The sequence below is a fragment of the Mustelus asterias genome, chromosome 12, assembly GCF_964213995.1.
Source record: "Mustelus asterias chromosome 12, sMusAst1.hap1.1, whole genome shotgun sequence".
Classification (NCBI taxonomy): domain Eukaryota; kingdom Metazoa; phylum Chordata; class Chondrichthyes; order Carcharhiniformes; family Triakidae; genus Mustelus; species Mustelus asterias.
The window spans coordinates 60,222,118-60,239,203 of record NC_135812.1 but is presented as its reverse complement, the minus strand read 5'-3'; the positions used below and the strand labels follow the sequence as shown (position 1 = coordinate 60,239,203).

The following is a 17,086-nucleotide window of genomic DNA, read 5'->3' as shown; positions in this document are numbered from 1 at the left end:
AGAATTCTGCTGGGGTATGTCTGGTATTTGTAATGACTTCAGTGAGGTCCATGAGTTATAGAATCATAGAATCATACAGTGCAGAAGAAGTCCATTCGGCCCATCGAGTCTGCACCAAACCTACACAGACACAGGGAGAATGTGCGAATACCACAGACAGTGACCCGAGGCCGGAATTGAACCCGGGTCCCTGGCACTGTGAGCCAGCAGTGCTAACCACTGTGCCACCATGCTGCCCCCTTGAACCTGCTGGAATATGAGCTCCCTAATTGAGGCCTGTTAAAGCTGCCCAATCATGGAGCTCTACGGAGATATATAATGTGGAGTGTCAGGGTCAGCGGCACTCAGGGTGAATATTCTGGACTGGGAAGTACCTGCCTGAGGATTGCAAACCATTGTAAATAAATCAGTTTTGGTGACGGGACATGGGCCTCTGGGAAGTTATCTCACTATTTAACCAGAAGGACAGCAGGAGGGGATTTTGGGTGGTTGGAGGGGAGGGTAAGTCCCAATCTCATTGGAGACATAACCATCAACCCTTTCTGGTGGCTGATTGGCTTTTCCCAGATAGTTGGGAGATCAAGGTGACAGGACAGTTGAGGCATCAGCCAACACTCGGTCAGCAACACCATCTGTTGACACCCCCCCCCAGACTGTGATCTTCCAACTTGCCTACACCACCTAAATTAGAGGCCTCATTAGCAGCAGCTAGGCCCTGTTGGATGTCAAAATTCAGTCAGGCTCCATATTGAATGGAGCCTGGAGTCACTGAGTGAACAGAATCTCTGGAATGCCAGTCGCTAGCCCTTGAAGCATTTTCAATGACTCTGCCTCTCTTGCCTTAATGCCCAGGTCGCGCAGCTTCTGTTGAACAGCAACATGTGTGTCGCCTTGCTGGAGGGTCAGACCAAAGACAGCACTGATACCAACTTCACCACCCCACTGCACCTGGCTGCAAAGAATGGGCACAAGGACATCATCAGGTATGGGCATCTTATTTTAATGTGTACCTGTGTTGTGCCACACGATGTGGCCCTGATATCAAAGTCATTCATTTCCAGGGAGGTGCACGGTTCCCGGTTATCCTCGGATCAGGTGGTCACCAGGAAACCTCCGTGAATGATGTGACCGTATCTGGCTGTGCCATGTCTCAATGTGCTCTGTGCTGTTCGGGAATCTCCATGTGACTCTTAGCCATTTAGGACAGTGATTGGGACTGAACCACAGGCTCGATTCACCCTCTCTCCCAATGTACTGTACACAGATTACTCAGTGAGTCTGATAGTTCTACTCCACAAAAGAAACCTCCCATCAGCGACTCACCCTTCCGTTCCTTTCTCCCCCACATACTTACCCAGCACGTCTCTCCCTGAAGCTCCCAATCCCTCTCCTTTTAAGATGTTCCTGTAAAGCCACTTAATTGGTCAAGCTTTTGGTGACCTGTCCTAATATCTTCTACATTTGATTATGTTAGTGGTGCTATGTAAATGCAAGTTGTTGTTGTTCTCCAAGTGCTTTGACATTTGTGCATTCCAACAAACAGGAAAATCGGGAGAGTTGCACATTACACGCGGGGGCTCCAGAGAAGCGACTGATGAAGCCCAGGCTCTCTCGCTGCTGAATTTCCAGCTTTAGATTGTGGCTGGAATTTTACCGGCCACGCCCGCCCGAGGCTCGTAAGATCGTGTCGGAGAACGTGGTTCTGTGAGCCTCGCCATCCTGATTTTGGGGCGGGTGTGCCGGTGAAATCAGGGCCCATATCTCAGTGAGCGGGACCAGTATCTGTGGTCGATTAGAGCCTGGACTGGTGAACATCTGAATCATCGTCGACTGTCTTTGCTCTATCCCCACCCTCTCACTGCGCAAATGGAGCTCAGATCAGGGGTCAGAATCAAAGAGGCTGGCCTCAGTGTGGCCAGTATTAATGTTCTGCCTTTCAATGGAGTTGATATGTTTGTTTTCGTGACTTCAGCCTCTTGCTTTGAGAAAGAGTGTGAATGGAATGAAAGAGAGTACAGGCTGACAAGCTGAACACTCCCTCTGTGTCCATCAGCATGTTTCTACCGTACAGCAGGGAGGGGATGGTTAGTCTGGGCTCCCACATGATGAAGAGGGGCCTCCCAGCCGCCGGACACAGGTGTACGGTTGGGCACTAATCCCGAATTCCGAAGCAAAGTCTCCGATTACAGGGATTGTCTGGAGCAGGGGGTCCAATCAATTGAACCTCAGATTCAACAACTGGATTGCTTCCACTGAACCAAAGGTTGGTTGTAGTGAAGTGAGTGACCACTTTGTTTTAAACTAGCTTTACTGCCACAACCGTGAGCAGGAGCTGCCTCCTGACTTGTTCAATATGGCTACATTAATGTTTACACATCATCATTCTAAATCAGCATAGCTAATTCAGAAATCCCATCAAAAACTCCCAGGACAGATACAGCACGGGGTTAGATACAGAGTAAAGCTCCCTCTACACTATCCCCATCAAACACTCCCAGGACAGGTACAGCATGGGGTTAGATACAGAGTAAAGCTCCCTCTACACTATCCCCATCAAACACTCCCAGGACAGGTGCAGCATGGGGTTAGATACAGAGTAAAGCTCCCTCTACACTATCCCCATCAAACACTCCCAGGACAGGTACAGCATGGGGTTAGATACAGAGTAAAGCTCCCTCTACACTATCCCCATCAAACACTCCCAGGACAGGTACAGCACGGGGTTAGATACAGAGTAAAGTTCCCTCTGCACTGTCCCCATCAAACACTCCCAGGACAGGTACAGCACGGGGTTAGATACAGAGTAAAGCTCCTGCTACACTGTCCCCATCAAATATTCCCAGAACAGGTACAGCATGGGGTTAGATACAGAGTAAAGTTCCCTCTGCACTGTCCCCATCAAACACTCCCAGGACAGGTACAGCACGGGGTTAGATACAGAGTAAAGCTCCCTCTACACTGTCCCCATCAAACACTCCCAGGACAGGTACAGCACAGGGTTAGATACAGAGTAAAGCTCCTGCTACACTGTCCCCATCAAACACTCCCAGGACAGGTACAGCACAGGGTTAGATACAGAGTAAAGTTCCCTCTGCACTGTCCCCATCAAACACTCCCAGGACAGGTACAGCACGGGGTTAGATACAGAGTAAAGCTCCCTCTACGCTGTCCCCATCAAACACTCCCAGGACAGGTACAGCACGGGGTTAGATACAGAGTAAAGTTCCCTCTGCACTGTCCCCATCAAACACTCCCAGGACAGGTACAGCACGGGGTTAGATACAGAGTAAAGCTCCTGCTACACTGTCCCCATCAAATATTCCCAGAACAGGTACAGCATGGGGTTAGATACAGAGTAAAGTTCCCTCTGCACTGTCCCCATCAAACACTCCCAGGACAGGTACAGCATGGGATTAGATACAGAGTAAAGCTCTCTCTGTACTGTCCCCATCAAACACTCCCAAGACAGGTACAGCATGGGTTTAGATACAGAATGAGTGTGTGTGTAAGCTATCTTGATATGTAAACCTCATTCCCTGTCTGTCAAACTACAGTCAGTCTGTTTGTTAAAGCCCAATGCTATTGATTTATGGGTCAGAGTTTTAGAGTGAGGTTGTAAATCACTTGGCTAGTGCTCAGAGTGACACTCTATCCCCTGAACATTGATTTTTCCTCTGTGAGTTTTGGAAGCTGAGGGAGTGCAGGTTGGCTGGGAGTGTCCTCACTGCCAGCGGGGCTGTGTTGTCCAATCGCCCTGTGTGTCAGGTTGGGGAGCAGCTCTGACCTCTCAGTCAGTTCGCCAGGTCATCACCACACTTCACGCTCAGTTTCCTGGCTGCTGAGCCATTTAATTATAAACAGACATTTACTGTCAGCCTGACTCCTGACCCAACCTGTTCTCATTCAGCACCGCCCTCTGGCTCTCAGATAAACTTAGTATCGCCCCCAGCATGTTTTTACCGTACAGCACGGAGGGGATGGTTAGTCTGGGCTCCCACATGATGAAGAGGGGCCTCAGTGCTTTCCCCTGACTCCCTGGAGTGGAATCAGGTTTTTGGAGTTAATGCTTTGGGTAGCTGCGAGAATCTTGCCTCGAAATGTCCAGCTTACAGAGAAAGGCTGTATCTGATCCTCTGCAGCCCATACACTGTATGGCATTGTGTCTCTATGCAGTGGGTCCCACTATCGGTACGGTAACGATTTTAATTGGCAATTGAGGTTGGCCTGCTTGAATATGAGCTCCCTGATTAAGGGCCAAATTGATGGTCCAATCAGGGAACCCCATGCTCTGTACTTAGACAGGAGTGTCAGTCCCTCTGGCACTCCGGATGGAGACTGCAGTCTGAGAGCACTCTGTATAGTGTTGTTGGGTCTTGTAAAAAAAGGAATTTTGATGAAGGGACTTCCGCCTCCGATGACTTATTACAAGTACCAACCACTCCCCTCCCATCTTTGTTTTCAGTGCCCCGAATCCTCCCGCTCGCCTTGCTGGGTTACAGGCCCCTGGTGCTGTGTATCAGCAGTGCTAACCACTGTTCCACCGTGCCCTCCTTTCAAACTAGTGTCATCCCCTGAGAGGGCAGGGGGCATCTCAGTTTAATACCTCATCCAAAGCAAGGGTGCAAGTTTAGCTTAGTTGGCTGGGAGGCTGGTTGGTGGTGCAGAGCGATACCAAGACCGTGGGTTCAATTCCACTACTGGCTGAGGTTATTCATGAAGGCCCCGCCTTCTCAACCTTGCCCCTCATCTGTGGTGACCCTCGGGTGAGGAGTAAGGGTGGGTGTTGGACAGCCTCCTTCCTCGTGAACAGCACGGTGGCACAGTGGTTAGCGCTGCTGCCTCACTGCACCAGAGACCCAGGTTCGATTCCGGCCTTGTCTGTGCGGAGTCTGCACGTTCTCCCCATGTCTGCGTGGGTTTCCTCTGGGTGCTCCGGTTTTCTCCCACAGTCCAAAGACGTGCTGCTTAGGGTGCATTGGCCATGCTAAATTCTCCCTCAGTGTACCCGAACAGGTACCGGAGTGTGGTGTTGGGGATTTTCACAGTAACTTCATTTCAGTGTTAGTGTAAGCCTATTTGTGACACTAATAAATAAACTTTATTATCCACAGCCACCTCTGTGAGCAGGCAGTGAGCAGGCTGAGTGGTCCTGTACCCTGGCCAATCACTGACAGTGTTATTGACCCAGTTAAGGACCCACATTGGCCTCTCTCTGAGAATCATAGAATCCTTACTGTGCAGAAAGAGGCCATTCAGCCCATCAAGTCTGCACCATTCACAATCCCACCCAGTCCCTATCCCTGTAACCCCGCATATTTACCCTGCTAATCTCCCTGACACTAGGGTCAGTTTAGCATGGCCAATCAACCTGACCCGCACATCTTTGGTGAGAAGTGAAGAAGCAGAAATCTCGATCTTCTCCACCCCACATCCTACAGAGAGCAAAGGCCGACAAGTTAAAATCAGCTGGCAGAGGCTGCTAAATTGTCGTGTTGCCTGAACTCAGATGTTTAATCACAGCAGAAACCGCCAGAGGAATTTTTAAACGTGTGTCTCTGTGGGCCTTCTGAGTGCATTCTTGTTTATGTGCTTCAGGGCAGCTTTAATGGGACTTGTAATATCAGTCATTAACTAGTAATGAGATGAGAGACTCACAACTTTATGAAGGTGTCCCTTTAACCAAGAATGCTAATTAGATTGCTCCATTCACAATTACCAGATGGCCTGTGAGGAGAGTGCAGGTTGTGGGTTTGACTGGAGAAGGTCACCCCCTTGTGTACAAACACCGTACTGCATGTGATAAACCATGAGTCACACCGTCCCCTATTTATCCTGCACATCCCGGGTCTGTGTGAGTGGACTATCTGTTCAACGTACCGACAGTGTACTGATTATTTCCGGATGTTAAACATGTTGAGAGAGGTTGTGGATTATCACTGCAGTGAGAGATTAATGGTCTTGCTTTTTAGCCTGTGAATTTCTCGGTGTTTGGGATGAATATATTTTATGTTTTACAGACAGCAGTAATAGTGTGCTCCCAAAGTTTGGATATAGAGTTGGGAGATTTGTTGGGCAGAAGATGGTTAAATTCATGCACCACACGGGGACATGCTGTATCACTGTGGGATCACCTTGAATCCTTTCATGGAGATTCTTTTGTACACACTCTGCCGGATCCCTACATTCCCTCTGCAGGATTCCGCCCCCCCCCCACTCCTTGCATGATCCCCCCCATCCCCCCCCCACCCTGTGGGATTCCCTCTCCCCCTCCCTGCGGGACCCCCTCTCCCTCCCTGCAGGACCCCCTCTCCGTCTCTGCGGGACCCCCTCTCCCTCCCTGCGGGACCCCCTCTCCCTCCCTGCGGGACCCCCTCTCCCTCCCTGCGGGACCCCCTCTCCGTCTCTGCGGGACCCCCTCTCCCTCCCTGCGGGACCCCCTCTCCCTCTCTGTGGGACCTCCTCTCCCTCCCTGCGGGACCCCCTCTCCCTCCCTGCGGGACCCCCTCTCCCTCTCTGCAGGGTCCTGAGCTTCTACACTCGGTCATTCCCATGGTACTATCTCCCTGCGGCTCATTACTGTCCAGTTAACCCTGTCATTCTCTTCATTGCAGGTTGCTAATCAAAGCCGGGATTGATGCAAACAAAGTGGCTAAAACAGGGACAGCTCTGCACGAGGCAGCACTGTGCGGCAAGACTGAGGTGGTTCGACTGCTCCTCGATGTAAGTCTGCTCACTGTAAGGTTAACTCGAGAGGAGTGTGTACGCTCCGAGTCCACTAACTCTCTGACAGCTGAGGTTAGAGGAAAGGAGCTGTCAGTCTGTCCACGCTCCTGACCACACTGACACACTCTGGCTGCCTCTCTCCCAGTCGATCACTCCATTGCTTCACCTGAATCATAGAATCATAAAATCCCTACAGTGCAGAAGGAGGCCATTCGGCCCATCGAGCCTGCACCGACAACAATCCCACCCAGGCCCTATCACCATAACCCCACATATTTACCCCGCTAATCCCTCTAACCTACGTATCCCGGGACACTAGGGTAATTAGGGATGGATGATAAATGCTGGCCCAGCCAGCGTCACCCGCATCCCACAAAATAATTATTATAAAGTCAGATTTTTAAAGACACTTACATCTCTCTGGCCAATTCCCAGAGTGTCTGAAGGAACCTTGCAATGGAGGTCCTACTTTTGAAGTATAGTCACTGTTGCTCTGTAGGGTAAACAGCAGTTAATTTGTTTCATAGCAAGTTTACACAAGCAGCAACAAGATAATGACCAGATCTGTTGACATGATGTTGGTGAAAGGATAAATATTGACCAGGGGACCAAGGGAGGACTCACCTGCTCCCCTTTGAAATAGGGCCATAGTTTTCTGTCCACCTGCAAGGCCAGACAGGGTCCTGGTTTAATGTCACAGCTGAAAGACAGTACCTCTGACAGTGCAGCACTCCCTCAGTACTGCACTGGAACCTAGATTGTGCGCTCAGGTCTCTGGAATTGGACTTGAACCTATCACCTTCTGACTCAGCAAGTGTGCAACACCTGGAGTCCTGCGTGACACCTTTAAGAAGTCTCACAACACCAGGTTAAAGTCCAACAGGTTTATTTGGTAGCAAATATTTGCTACCAAATAAACCTGTTGGACTTTGACCTGGTGTTGTGAGACTTCTTACTGTGCTTACCCCAGTCCAACGCCGGCATCTCCACATCATGACACCTTTAAACACAGCTGTTCATATTTATTTTGTTCTGGGTGACCACCCACACACTCCTGGATGCAATTTCTAATGCCATCCTAGCTGTGCTGGGATTTGGATTGTGATCTCTAGCTTGCCAGTCCAGTAGCAAATGGTGATAACATATACATCATTCAGAATGTTGACTGGGTTGAAAGTTTTGGCAGTTGTATTTTGTTCTGAAGACCCCTCTGCGCTGGTCTCTTGCCCTCAACTCCAACCCTGAGCTCAGTTTGATTTTTTGGAGTCAGTTTTCCCTTCCTGACATGAATGGGGTGGAAACGGCCTCAGAATGTTCCGCACCACTCCCTCCCCCGCTCATTAACAATGGAATTGGATTCTGGGTCCCAGGTGCCTTCCTGATTCATGTGATAGACTGCTTTCCAGTTGGAAGTTGGGGTGTAGTTTTAAACTTTAACTCGCAGGATGCGGACACCGCTGGCTAGACTAGCATTTGTTGCCCAACCCTCACTACCCTGGAGAAAGTGGTGGTGAGCTGCCTTCTTGAACCGCCGCAGTCCTTGTGGTGTAGGTACACCCACAGAGCTGTTAGGGAGGGAATTCCAGGATCTTGACCCAGTGACAGTGAAGGAACGGCGATATATTTCCAAGTCAGGATGGTGAGTGACTTGGAGGGGAACTTCTAGGTGGTGGTGTTCCCAGATACCTGCTGCACTTGTCCTTCTTGATGGTAGACATCCCAGGTTGGAAGGTGCTGCCAGAGGAGCCTTGGTGAGTTCCTGCAGTGCATCTTATAGATAGTACACACGGCTGCGACTGAGTGTCGGTGCTGGAGGGAGTGAATGTTTGTAGATGTGGTGCCAATCGAGCGAGCTGCTTTGTCCTGGATGATGTTGAGCTTCTTGAGTGTTGTTGGAACTGCAACCATCCAGACAAGTGGAGAGTATTCCACCACACTCCTGACTTGTGTCTCATAGATTGTGGATGGGCTTTGGGAAGTGAGCTATTCTCTGCAGAATTCCCATCACTGACCTCTTATAGCCACAATATTTATATGGCTATATTAATATGGCTATATACGGCAGAAAAGATTTACTAGAATGTTACTGGGACTTGATGGTTTGAGTTATAAGGAGAGGCTGGATAGACTGGGACTTTTTTCTCTGGAGCGTAGGAGGCTGAGGGGTGATCTTATAGAGGTCTATAAAATAATGAGGGGCACAGATCAGCTAGATAGTCAATATCTTTTCCCAAAGGTAGGGGAGTCTAAAACTAGAGGGCACAGGTTTAAGGTGAGAGGGAAGAGATACCAAAGTGTCCAGAGGGGCAATTTTTTCTCACACAGGGTGGTGAGTGTCTGGAATAAGCTGCCAGAGGTAGTAGTAGAGGCAGGTACAATTTTGACTTTTAAAAAGCATTTAGATAGTTACATGGGTACGATGGGTATAGAGGGATATGGGCCAAATGCGGGCAATTGGGATTAGCTTAGGGGTTTTAAAAAAGAAAGGATGGCATTGACAAGTTGGGCCGAAGGGCCTGTTTCCATGCTGTAAACCTCTTTGACTCTATGACTCTATATGGCTGGCCCTGTTCTGTTTCTGGTCATTAGTAACCTCCAGGATGTTGATAGTGGGGGATTCAGTGATGGTAATGCCACTGAATGTCGAGGGGCGATGGTTAGATTCTCTCTTGTTGGAGATGGTCATTGCCTGGCACTTGAGTGGCACTGTTACTTGCCACTCGTCAGCCCAAGCCTGGATATCGTCCAAGTCTTGCTGGATTTGGACTTATTCAGCGTCTGAGGGGTGGTGAATGGTGCTGAAAGTTTTACGATGTAAATTGCACACAGATTGCTGTTTTAGGTCAGAACCGGCAGAGCCTGCGCAATGCACATTCCAAACTCTTCCACTTCTCCATGGAGGAGAATTCCAGCTAAAGGAAGTGCTTGGTTATTTTAATGGGCCCTGGGAGAGTGAGAATGTGCCAATCAGAGCAGCCTCTTGGGCACACAGCAACTCAGAGGGTCCCATACAGGCCGTGCCAATGCCAGCCCCTTTAAATGACCATATGTGAGTGGGTGGCTCCCAGGAACACATCAAGGCCTTCTGACTGAAATGAATAAGCCACAACAACATTTTGAGGGTATGTAGCCCCTGGCAGCAGGAGCAGCAGCTTTGACCTGTATCCAGGGAAACTGCACTGGGATGCCTGGTTGTTGCCTGGCAACTGTAAATGAGTAAGAAGTTTAACAACACCAGGTTAAAGTCCAACAGGTTTATTTGGTAGCAAAAGCCACACAAGCTTTCGAGGCTCTAAGCCCCTTCTTCAGGTGAGTGGGAATTCTGTTCACAAACAGAACTTATAAAGACACAGACTCAATTTACATGAATAATGGTTGGAATGCGAATACTTACAACTAATCAAGTCTTTAAGAAACAAAACAATGGGTGTGGAGAGAGCATCAAGACAGGCTAAAAAGATGTGTATTGTCTCCAGACAAGACAGCCAGTGAAACTCTGCAGGTCCACGCAACTGTGGGAGTTACAAATAGTGTGACATAAACCCAATATCCCGGTTGAGGCCGTCCTTGTGTGTGCGGAACTTGGCTATCAGTTTCTGCTCAGCGACTCTGCGCTGTTGTGTGTCGCGAAGGCCGCCTTGGAGAACGCTTACCCGAATATCAGAGGCCGAATGCCCGTGACCGCTGAAGTGCTCCCCCACAGGAAGAGAACAGTCTTGCCTGGTGATTGTCGAGCGGTGTTCATTCATCCGTTGTCACAGCGTCTGCATAGTTTCCCCAATGTACCATGCCTCGGGACATCCTTTCTTGCAGCGTATCAGGTAGACAACGTTGGCCGAGTTGCAAGAGTATGTACCGTGTACCTGGTGGATGGTGTTCTCACGTGAGATGATGGCATCTGTGTCGATGATCCGGCACGTCTTGCAGAGGTTGCTGTGGCAGGGTTGTGTGGTGTCTTGGTCACTGTTCTCCTGAAGGCTGGGTAGTTTGCTGCGGACAATGGTCTATTTGAGGTTGTGCGGTTGTTTGAAAGCAAAAAGTGGGGGTGTGGGGATGGCCTTGGCGAGATGTTCGTCTTCATCAATGACATGTTGAAGGCTCCGGAGGAGATGCCGTAGCTTCTCCGCTCCGGGGAAGTACTGGACAACGAAGGGTACTCTGTCCACTGTGTCCCGTGTTTGTCTTCTGAGGAGGTCGGTGCGGTTTTTCGCTGTGGCGCGTTGGAACTGTTGATCAATGAGTCTAGCGCCATATCCTGTTCTTATGAGGGCATCTTTCAGCGTCTGGAGGTGTCTGTTGCGATCCTCCTCATCCGAGCAGATCCTGTGTATATGGAGGGCTTGTCCGTAGGGGATGGCTTCTTTAACGTGTTTAGGGTGGAAGCTGGAGAAGTGGAGCATCGTGAGGTTATCCGTGGGCTTGCGGTACAGTGAGGTGCTGAGGTGACCGTCCTTAATGGAGATGCGCGTGTCCAAGAATGCAACCGATTCCGGAGAGTAGTCTATGGTGAGCCTGATGGTGGGATGGAACTTGTTGATGTCATCATAGAGTTGTTTCAGTGATTGTTCACCATGAGTCCAAAGGAAGAAAATGTCATCGATGTATCTAGTGTATAGCATCGGTTGAAGGTCCCGTGCGGTGAAGAAGTCTTGTTCGAACCTGTGCATGAAGATGTTGGCATATTGAGGTGCAAATTTGGTCCCCATGGCTGTTCCGTGTGTCTGGATGAAGAACTGGTTGTTGAAGGTGAAGATATTGTGGTCCAGGATGAAGCGGATGAGATGTAAAATTGCATCTGGAAACTGGCAGTTGTTGGCGCTGAGCACTGAGGCCGTTGAAGCAATGCCATCGTCATCCCTTCGTTGTCCAGTACTTCCCCGGAGCGGAGAAGCTACGGCATCTCCTCCGGAGCCTTCAACATGTCATTGATGAAGACGAACATCTCGCCAAGGCCATCCCCACACCCCCACTTCTTGCCTTCAAACAACCGCACAACCTCAAACAGACCATTGTCCGCAGCAAACTACCCAGCCTTCAGGAGAACAGTGACCAAGACACCACACAACCCTGCCACAGCAACCTCTGCAAGACGTGCCGGATCATCGACACAGATGCCATCATCTCACGTGAGAACACCATCCACCAGGTACACGGTACATACTCTTGCAACTCGGCCAACGTTGTCTACCTGATACGCTGCAAGAAAGGATGTCCCGAGGCATGGTACATTGGGGAAACTATGCAGACGCTGCGACAACGGATGAATGAACACCGCTCGACAATCACCAGGCAAGACTGTTCTCTTCCTGTGGGGGAGCACTTCAGCGGTCACGGGCATTCGGCCTCTGATATTCGGGTAAGCGTTCTCCAAGGCGGCCTTCGTGACACACGACAGCGCAGAGTCGCTGAGCAGAAACTGATAGCCAAGTTCCGCACACACAAGGACGGCCTCAACCGGGATATTGGGTTCATGTCACACTATTTGTAACTCCCACAGTTGCGTGGACCTGCAGAGTTTCACTGGCTGTCTTGTCTGGAGACAATACACATCTTTTTAGCCTGTCTTGATGCTCTCTCCACTCCCATTGTTTTGTTTCTTAAAGACTGGATTAGTTGTAAGTATTCGCATTCCAACCATTATTCATGTAAATTGAGTCTGTGTCTTTATAAGTTCTGTTTGTGAACAGAATTCCCACTCACCTGAAGAAGGGGCTTAGAGCCTCGAAAGCTTGTGTGGCTTTTGCTACCAAATAAACCTGTTGGACTTTAACCTGGTGTTGTTAAACTTCTTACTGTGTTTACCCCAGTCCAACGCCGGCATCTCCACATCATAACTGTAAATGAGGGCAGGCCTCTAAATCCAGGGCCTCTTCTCTGCTCGGACAGGCAGCCAATCAGCAGCCTGCATTCTTCAGAAGTGAGCAAAGCTTCCCATTGACATGAATATGAGGCTCAATTGGAATCATCCCAGCAATGGCTCCCCCCACTCCCCGCACCCCCTCATTTAGATCCCAACCCGCTTCCCCTCACCCCCCCTTCCACCCCGTCTCGTCATGGAGCAGCCATCGTAGATCATAGAATCCCTACACTACAGAAGGAGCCATTCGGCCCATGAAGTCTGTACTGACCACGATCCCACCCAGGCTCTAGTTCCGTAACCCCACACATTTTACCCTAGCTAATCCCCCTAACACTAGGGTCAATTTGGCATAGCCAATCCACCTAACCCGCACATCTTTGGATTGTAGGAGGAAACCGGAGCACCCGGAGGAAACCCAGGCAGACACGGGGAGCACGTGCAAACTTTACACAGACAGTGACCCAAGGCTGGGATTGAACCTGGGACCCTGGCGCTGTGAGGCAGCAATGCTAACCACTAAGCCACCATGCCACCCATCAGTACCAGGGTTTCAGTCTGAGGGCGTAGTGGGAGTGGGGGAGGCGGAGGGCTGGGGATTTAACCTCGACATTTACCCCCAACTCCACCCTGATTGCTCTTTGCAGGCTGGCATTGATGTCAACATCAGGAACACGTACAACCAGACAGCCCTGGACATCGTGAACCAGTTCACCACCTCGCAGGCCAGCAAGGAAATCAAACAACTACTCAGAGGTAAAGGGTGAAGGGACGGTGTCAGGCACGAGTACCAGGGGTGGGGGGAATGTCAGGCACGGGTACCAGGGGTGGGGGGAATGTCAGGCACGGGTACCAGGGGTGGGGGGAATGTCAGGCACGGGTACCAGGGGTGAGGGAATGTCAGACATGGGTACCAGGGGTGGGGGGAACGTCAGGCACGGGTACCAGGGGTGGGGGGAACATCAGGCACGGGTACCAGGGGTGGGGGGAACGTCAGGCACGGGTACCAAGGTGAAGGGACGGTGTCAGGCACGGGTACCAAGGGTGAGGGAATGTCAGACACGGGTACCGGGGTGGGGGAATGTCAGACACGGGTACCAAGGGTGAGGGAATGTCAGACACGGGTACCGGGGTGGGGGAATGTCAGGCACGGGTACCAGGGGGAAGGGACGGTGTCAGGCACGGGTACCAGGGGGAAGCATCGGTGTCAGGCACGGGTACCAGGGGGAAGGGACGGTGTCAGGCACGGGTACCAGGGGGAAGGGACGGTGTCAGGCACGGGTACCAGGGGGAAGGGACGGTGTCAGGCACGGGTACCAGGGGGAAGGGACCCTGGTACCCGTGCCTGATGTTCCCCCCACCCCTGGTACCCATGCCTGGCGTTCCCCCCACCCCTGGTACCCGTGCCTGATGTACCAGGGGGAAGGGACGGTGTCAGGCATGGGTACCAGGGGTGAGGGAATGTCAGACATGGGTACCCGGGGGGAAGGGAATGTCAGACACGGGTACCCGGGGGGAAGGGAATGTCAGACACGGGTACCCGGGGGGAAGGGAATGTCAGACACGGGTACCCGGGGGGAAGGGAATGTCAGACCCGGGTACCCGGGGGAAGGGAATGTCAGACACGGGTACCTTGTGTAAAACAGGAGAGGCTGAAAGATAAAGAATTCGACAAATAAAAGCAAAACACTGCTGAAGCTGGAAATCTGAGATTAAAAACAGAAAATGCTGGATAATCTCAGCAGGTCTGGCAGCATCTGTGGAGATAGGAAGAGAGTTGATGTTGCGTGTGCCTCTTCTACAGAACTGTAGATGACGTGGACTCGAAACATTAACTCTGTCTGGAATTCTTGGGCCATTCACGCCCCGCTACCACTGCCGGAGAGAACAGAGAATCTGGCGCTCAGCCAAACCTCCGTTCACTGCGGCGGGACTGGAAAATCCCACCTTCTGTTTCTCTCTCCACAGAATTAGACAAGGTTGAGTTGGAAAACAAAAGTGAGGATATATTCCATTTATAGTACAGTACAAAATTATAAACAAATAACATAGATTCATATAAACCAGCTCACACGCCTAGCAAGTACAGTGCGGCCCCGTTATAACGCGATGGTTGGGGTCCATAAAATGTTATCACGAAAAAAGCGGGGTCGCACTAAATCGGGATTGCGCCAAATTTGCCAATTATGAGTGAAAAAAAAGAGTCCAATGATTCATCGCGTTATATCCGAATTTGCGTTAAATCAGGGTTCCTCTGTAATTTGTTTTGGTACCAAGGTGGCTGCTATAGGCAGTGGGGTATTTTAAGGGCTCCAATGTGACATTACTATGGTGTAGAGTTTTGGGAATATCAAACCTATGTGTTTACATGCTGTTTCTCATCATCTGAGATTCTCTTCCCAACAGAAGCCTCTGGAATCCTGCAAGTCAGAGCCCTTAAGGATTATTGGAACATTCATGACCCCACGTCACTCAATATCAGAGCCGGTGATGTTATTATGGTAAGTCGTGGTCGGATTGGGGTGAGCGAGTAGCAGCAAAGTTGTTGTACATGTAACTCTTTGTTAACATGGAACAGATTATGCGGCCATTAACCAATATGGTTTGAACAGCAGTGTTTGCTGTACTGTGCAATAGCAAAGACTGTCTTTACAATATTTCTCCACATAGTAACCTGGTGAATGATTATCCTGCATATAGTATAGGAAATAGCAGCCCTCTGTGAATATAATAGGGAGTAGCAGACCCTGTACACACTACAGAGAATTTACCAGCTTTCTGTATAATAGCCTCTGTGAACATTGATGAGAATAGCAGCCCCTGTGTATATTATAGAGAATAACAGCCCCTGTGTATATTGCAGAGAATAGCAGCCCATATGTATATTATAGGGAATAGCAGTCCCTGTGTATATTATACAGAATAGCAGTCCCTGTGTATATTATACAGAATAGCAGTCCCTGTGTATATTATCGGGAATAGCAGCCCTGTGTATATGGTTGGGAAGAGCAGCCCCTATGTATATGATTGGGAATAGCAGCCCCTGTGTATATGGTTGGGCATAGCAGCCCCTGTGTATATGGTTGGGAATAGTAGCCCCCGTGTATATTATAGGGACTAACAGTCTCTGTGTACATTGAATAGAATAGCAGCCCATGTGTATATTCTAGAGAACAGCAGTCCCTACATATATTCTAGAGAATAGCAGACCCTGTGTATATTATCGGGAATAGCAGCACCTGTGTATATTATGAAGGTAGGAGCCCCTGTGTATATTATCAGGAAAAGCCGCCCCTGTGTATATTATAGAGAGTAGCAGTCCCTGTGTATATTATAGAGAATAGTAGTCCCTGTGTATATTATCGGAAATAGTAGCCCTGTGTATATTATACAGAAAAGCAGCCCCTGTGTATATTCTAGAGAATAGCAGCCCCTGTGTATATTATAGAGAATAGCAGCCCCAATGTATATTATACAGAATAGCAGCCCCTGTGTATATTATAGAGAATAGTAGTCCCTGTGTATATTATCGGAAATAGTAGCCCTGTGTATATTATACAGAAAAGCAGCCCCTGTGTATATTCTAGAGAATAGCAGCCCCTGTGTATATTATAGAGAATAGCAGCCCCTGTGTATATTCTAGAGAATAGCAGCCCCTGTGTATATTCTAGAGAATAGCAGCCCCAATGTATATTATACAGAATAGCAGCCCCTGTGTATATTATAGAGAATAGTAGCCCCTGTGTATATTATTGGAAATAGCAGCCCTGTGTATATTATACAGAATAACAGCCCCTGAGTATATTCTAGAGACTAGAAGCCCCTGTGTATATTGTTGGGAATAGCAGCCCCCGTGTATATTATCGGGAATAGCAGCCCCTGTGTATATTATCGGGAATAGCAGCCCCTGTGTTTATGATCGGGAATAGCAATCTCTGTGTATATTATAGAAAATTGCAGCCCCTGTGTATATTATGGGGAATGGTAGATCCTGTATATATTACAGGAAATATCAGACAATCTGTATATCACTGACAATACAGGGCCCTTTTAATCCCTTAAGGAACACCAGATCATATGTATATAACAGAGAATGCTTGACTCTGTGTATATGGTAGTGGATCCTGCATATTTTATACTGTATTTTTGTTACTGCACTATCAAACTCTCACTCTGCTGTTTCCCAGCTCTGTACAGGCAGAGCTGCTGTGTTCTGTTAATGCTGTGTATGTTTAATAACTCTCTATGTTGCTGTCTCCCTGTGACAGGTCCTGGAGCAGCACGCTGATGGGCGCTGGAAGGGCCACATTCACGACAGCCAGAAGGGCACTGACCGCGTTGGCTATTTCCCCCCCTCCATTGTGGAGGTGATCAGCAGGCGATCAGGTCAGTGGGTCATCATAGAATTCTACAGTGCAGAAGGAGGCTATTCATTACATCGAGTCTGTACCGACAGCAATCCCACTCTGGCTCTATCCCCATAACCCCATGCATTTACCTTAGCTA

General features: G+C 49.5%; 1 protein-coding gene across 5 annotated transcripts in view; it reads left to right on the top strand.

The window, feature by feature from the left end:
- caskin2b (CASK interacting protein 2b) overlaps window positions 1-17,086 on the top strand; it is a 255,010-nt gene that overhangs the window by 188,821 nt on the left and 49,103 nt on the right. For all 5 annotated transcript variants that reach the window (XM_078225315.1, XM_078225314.1, XM_078225317.1 and 2 more), the window contains 5 exons: window positions 853-983; window positions 6,612-6,720; window positions 13,228-13,336; window positions 14,987-15,081; window positions 16,849-16,966. In XM_078225315.1, the coding sequence (XP_078081441.1) occupies window positions 853-983; window positions 6,612-6,720; window positions 13,228-13,336; window positions 14,987-15,081; window positions 16,849-16,966 (562 nt within the window). The remainder of the gene's footprint in view (window positions 1-852; window positions 984-6,611; window positions 6,721-13,227; window positions 13,337-14,986; window positions 15,082-16,848; window positions 16,967-17,086) is intronic.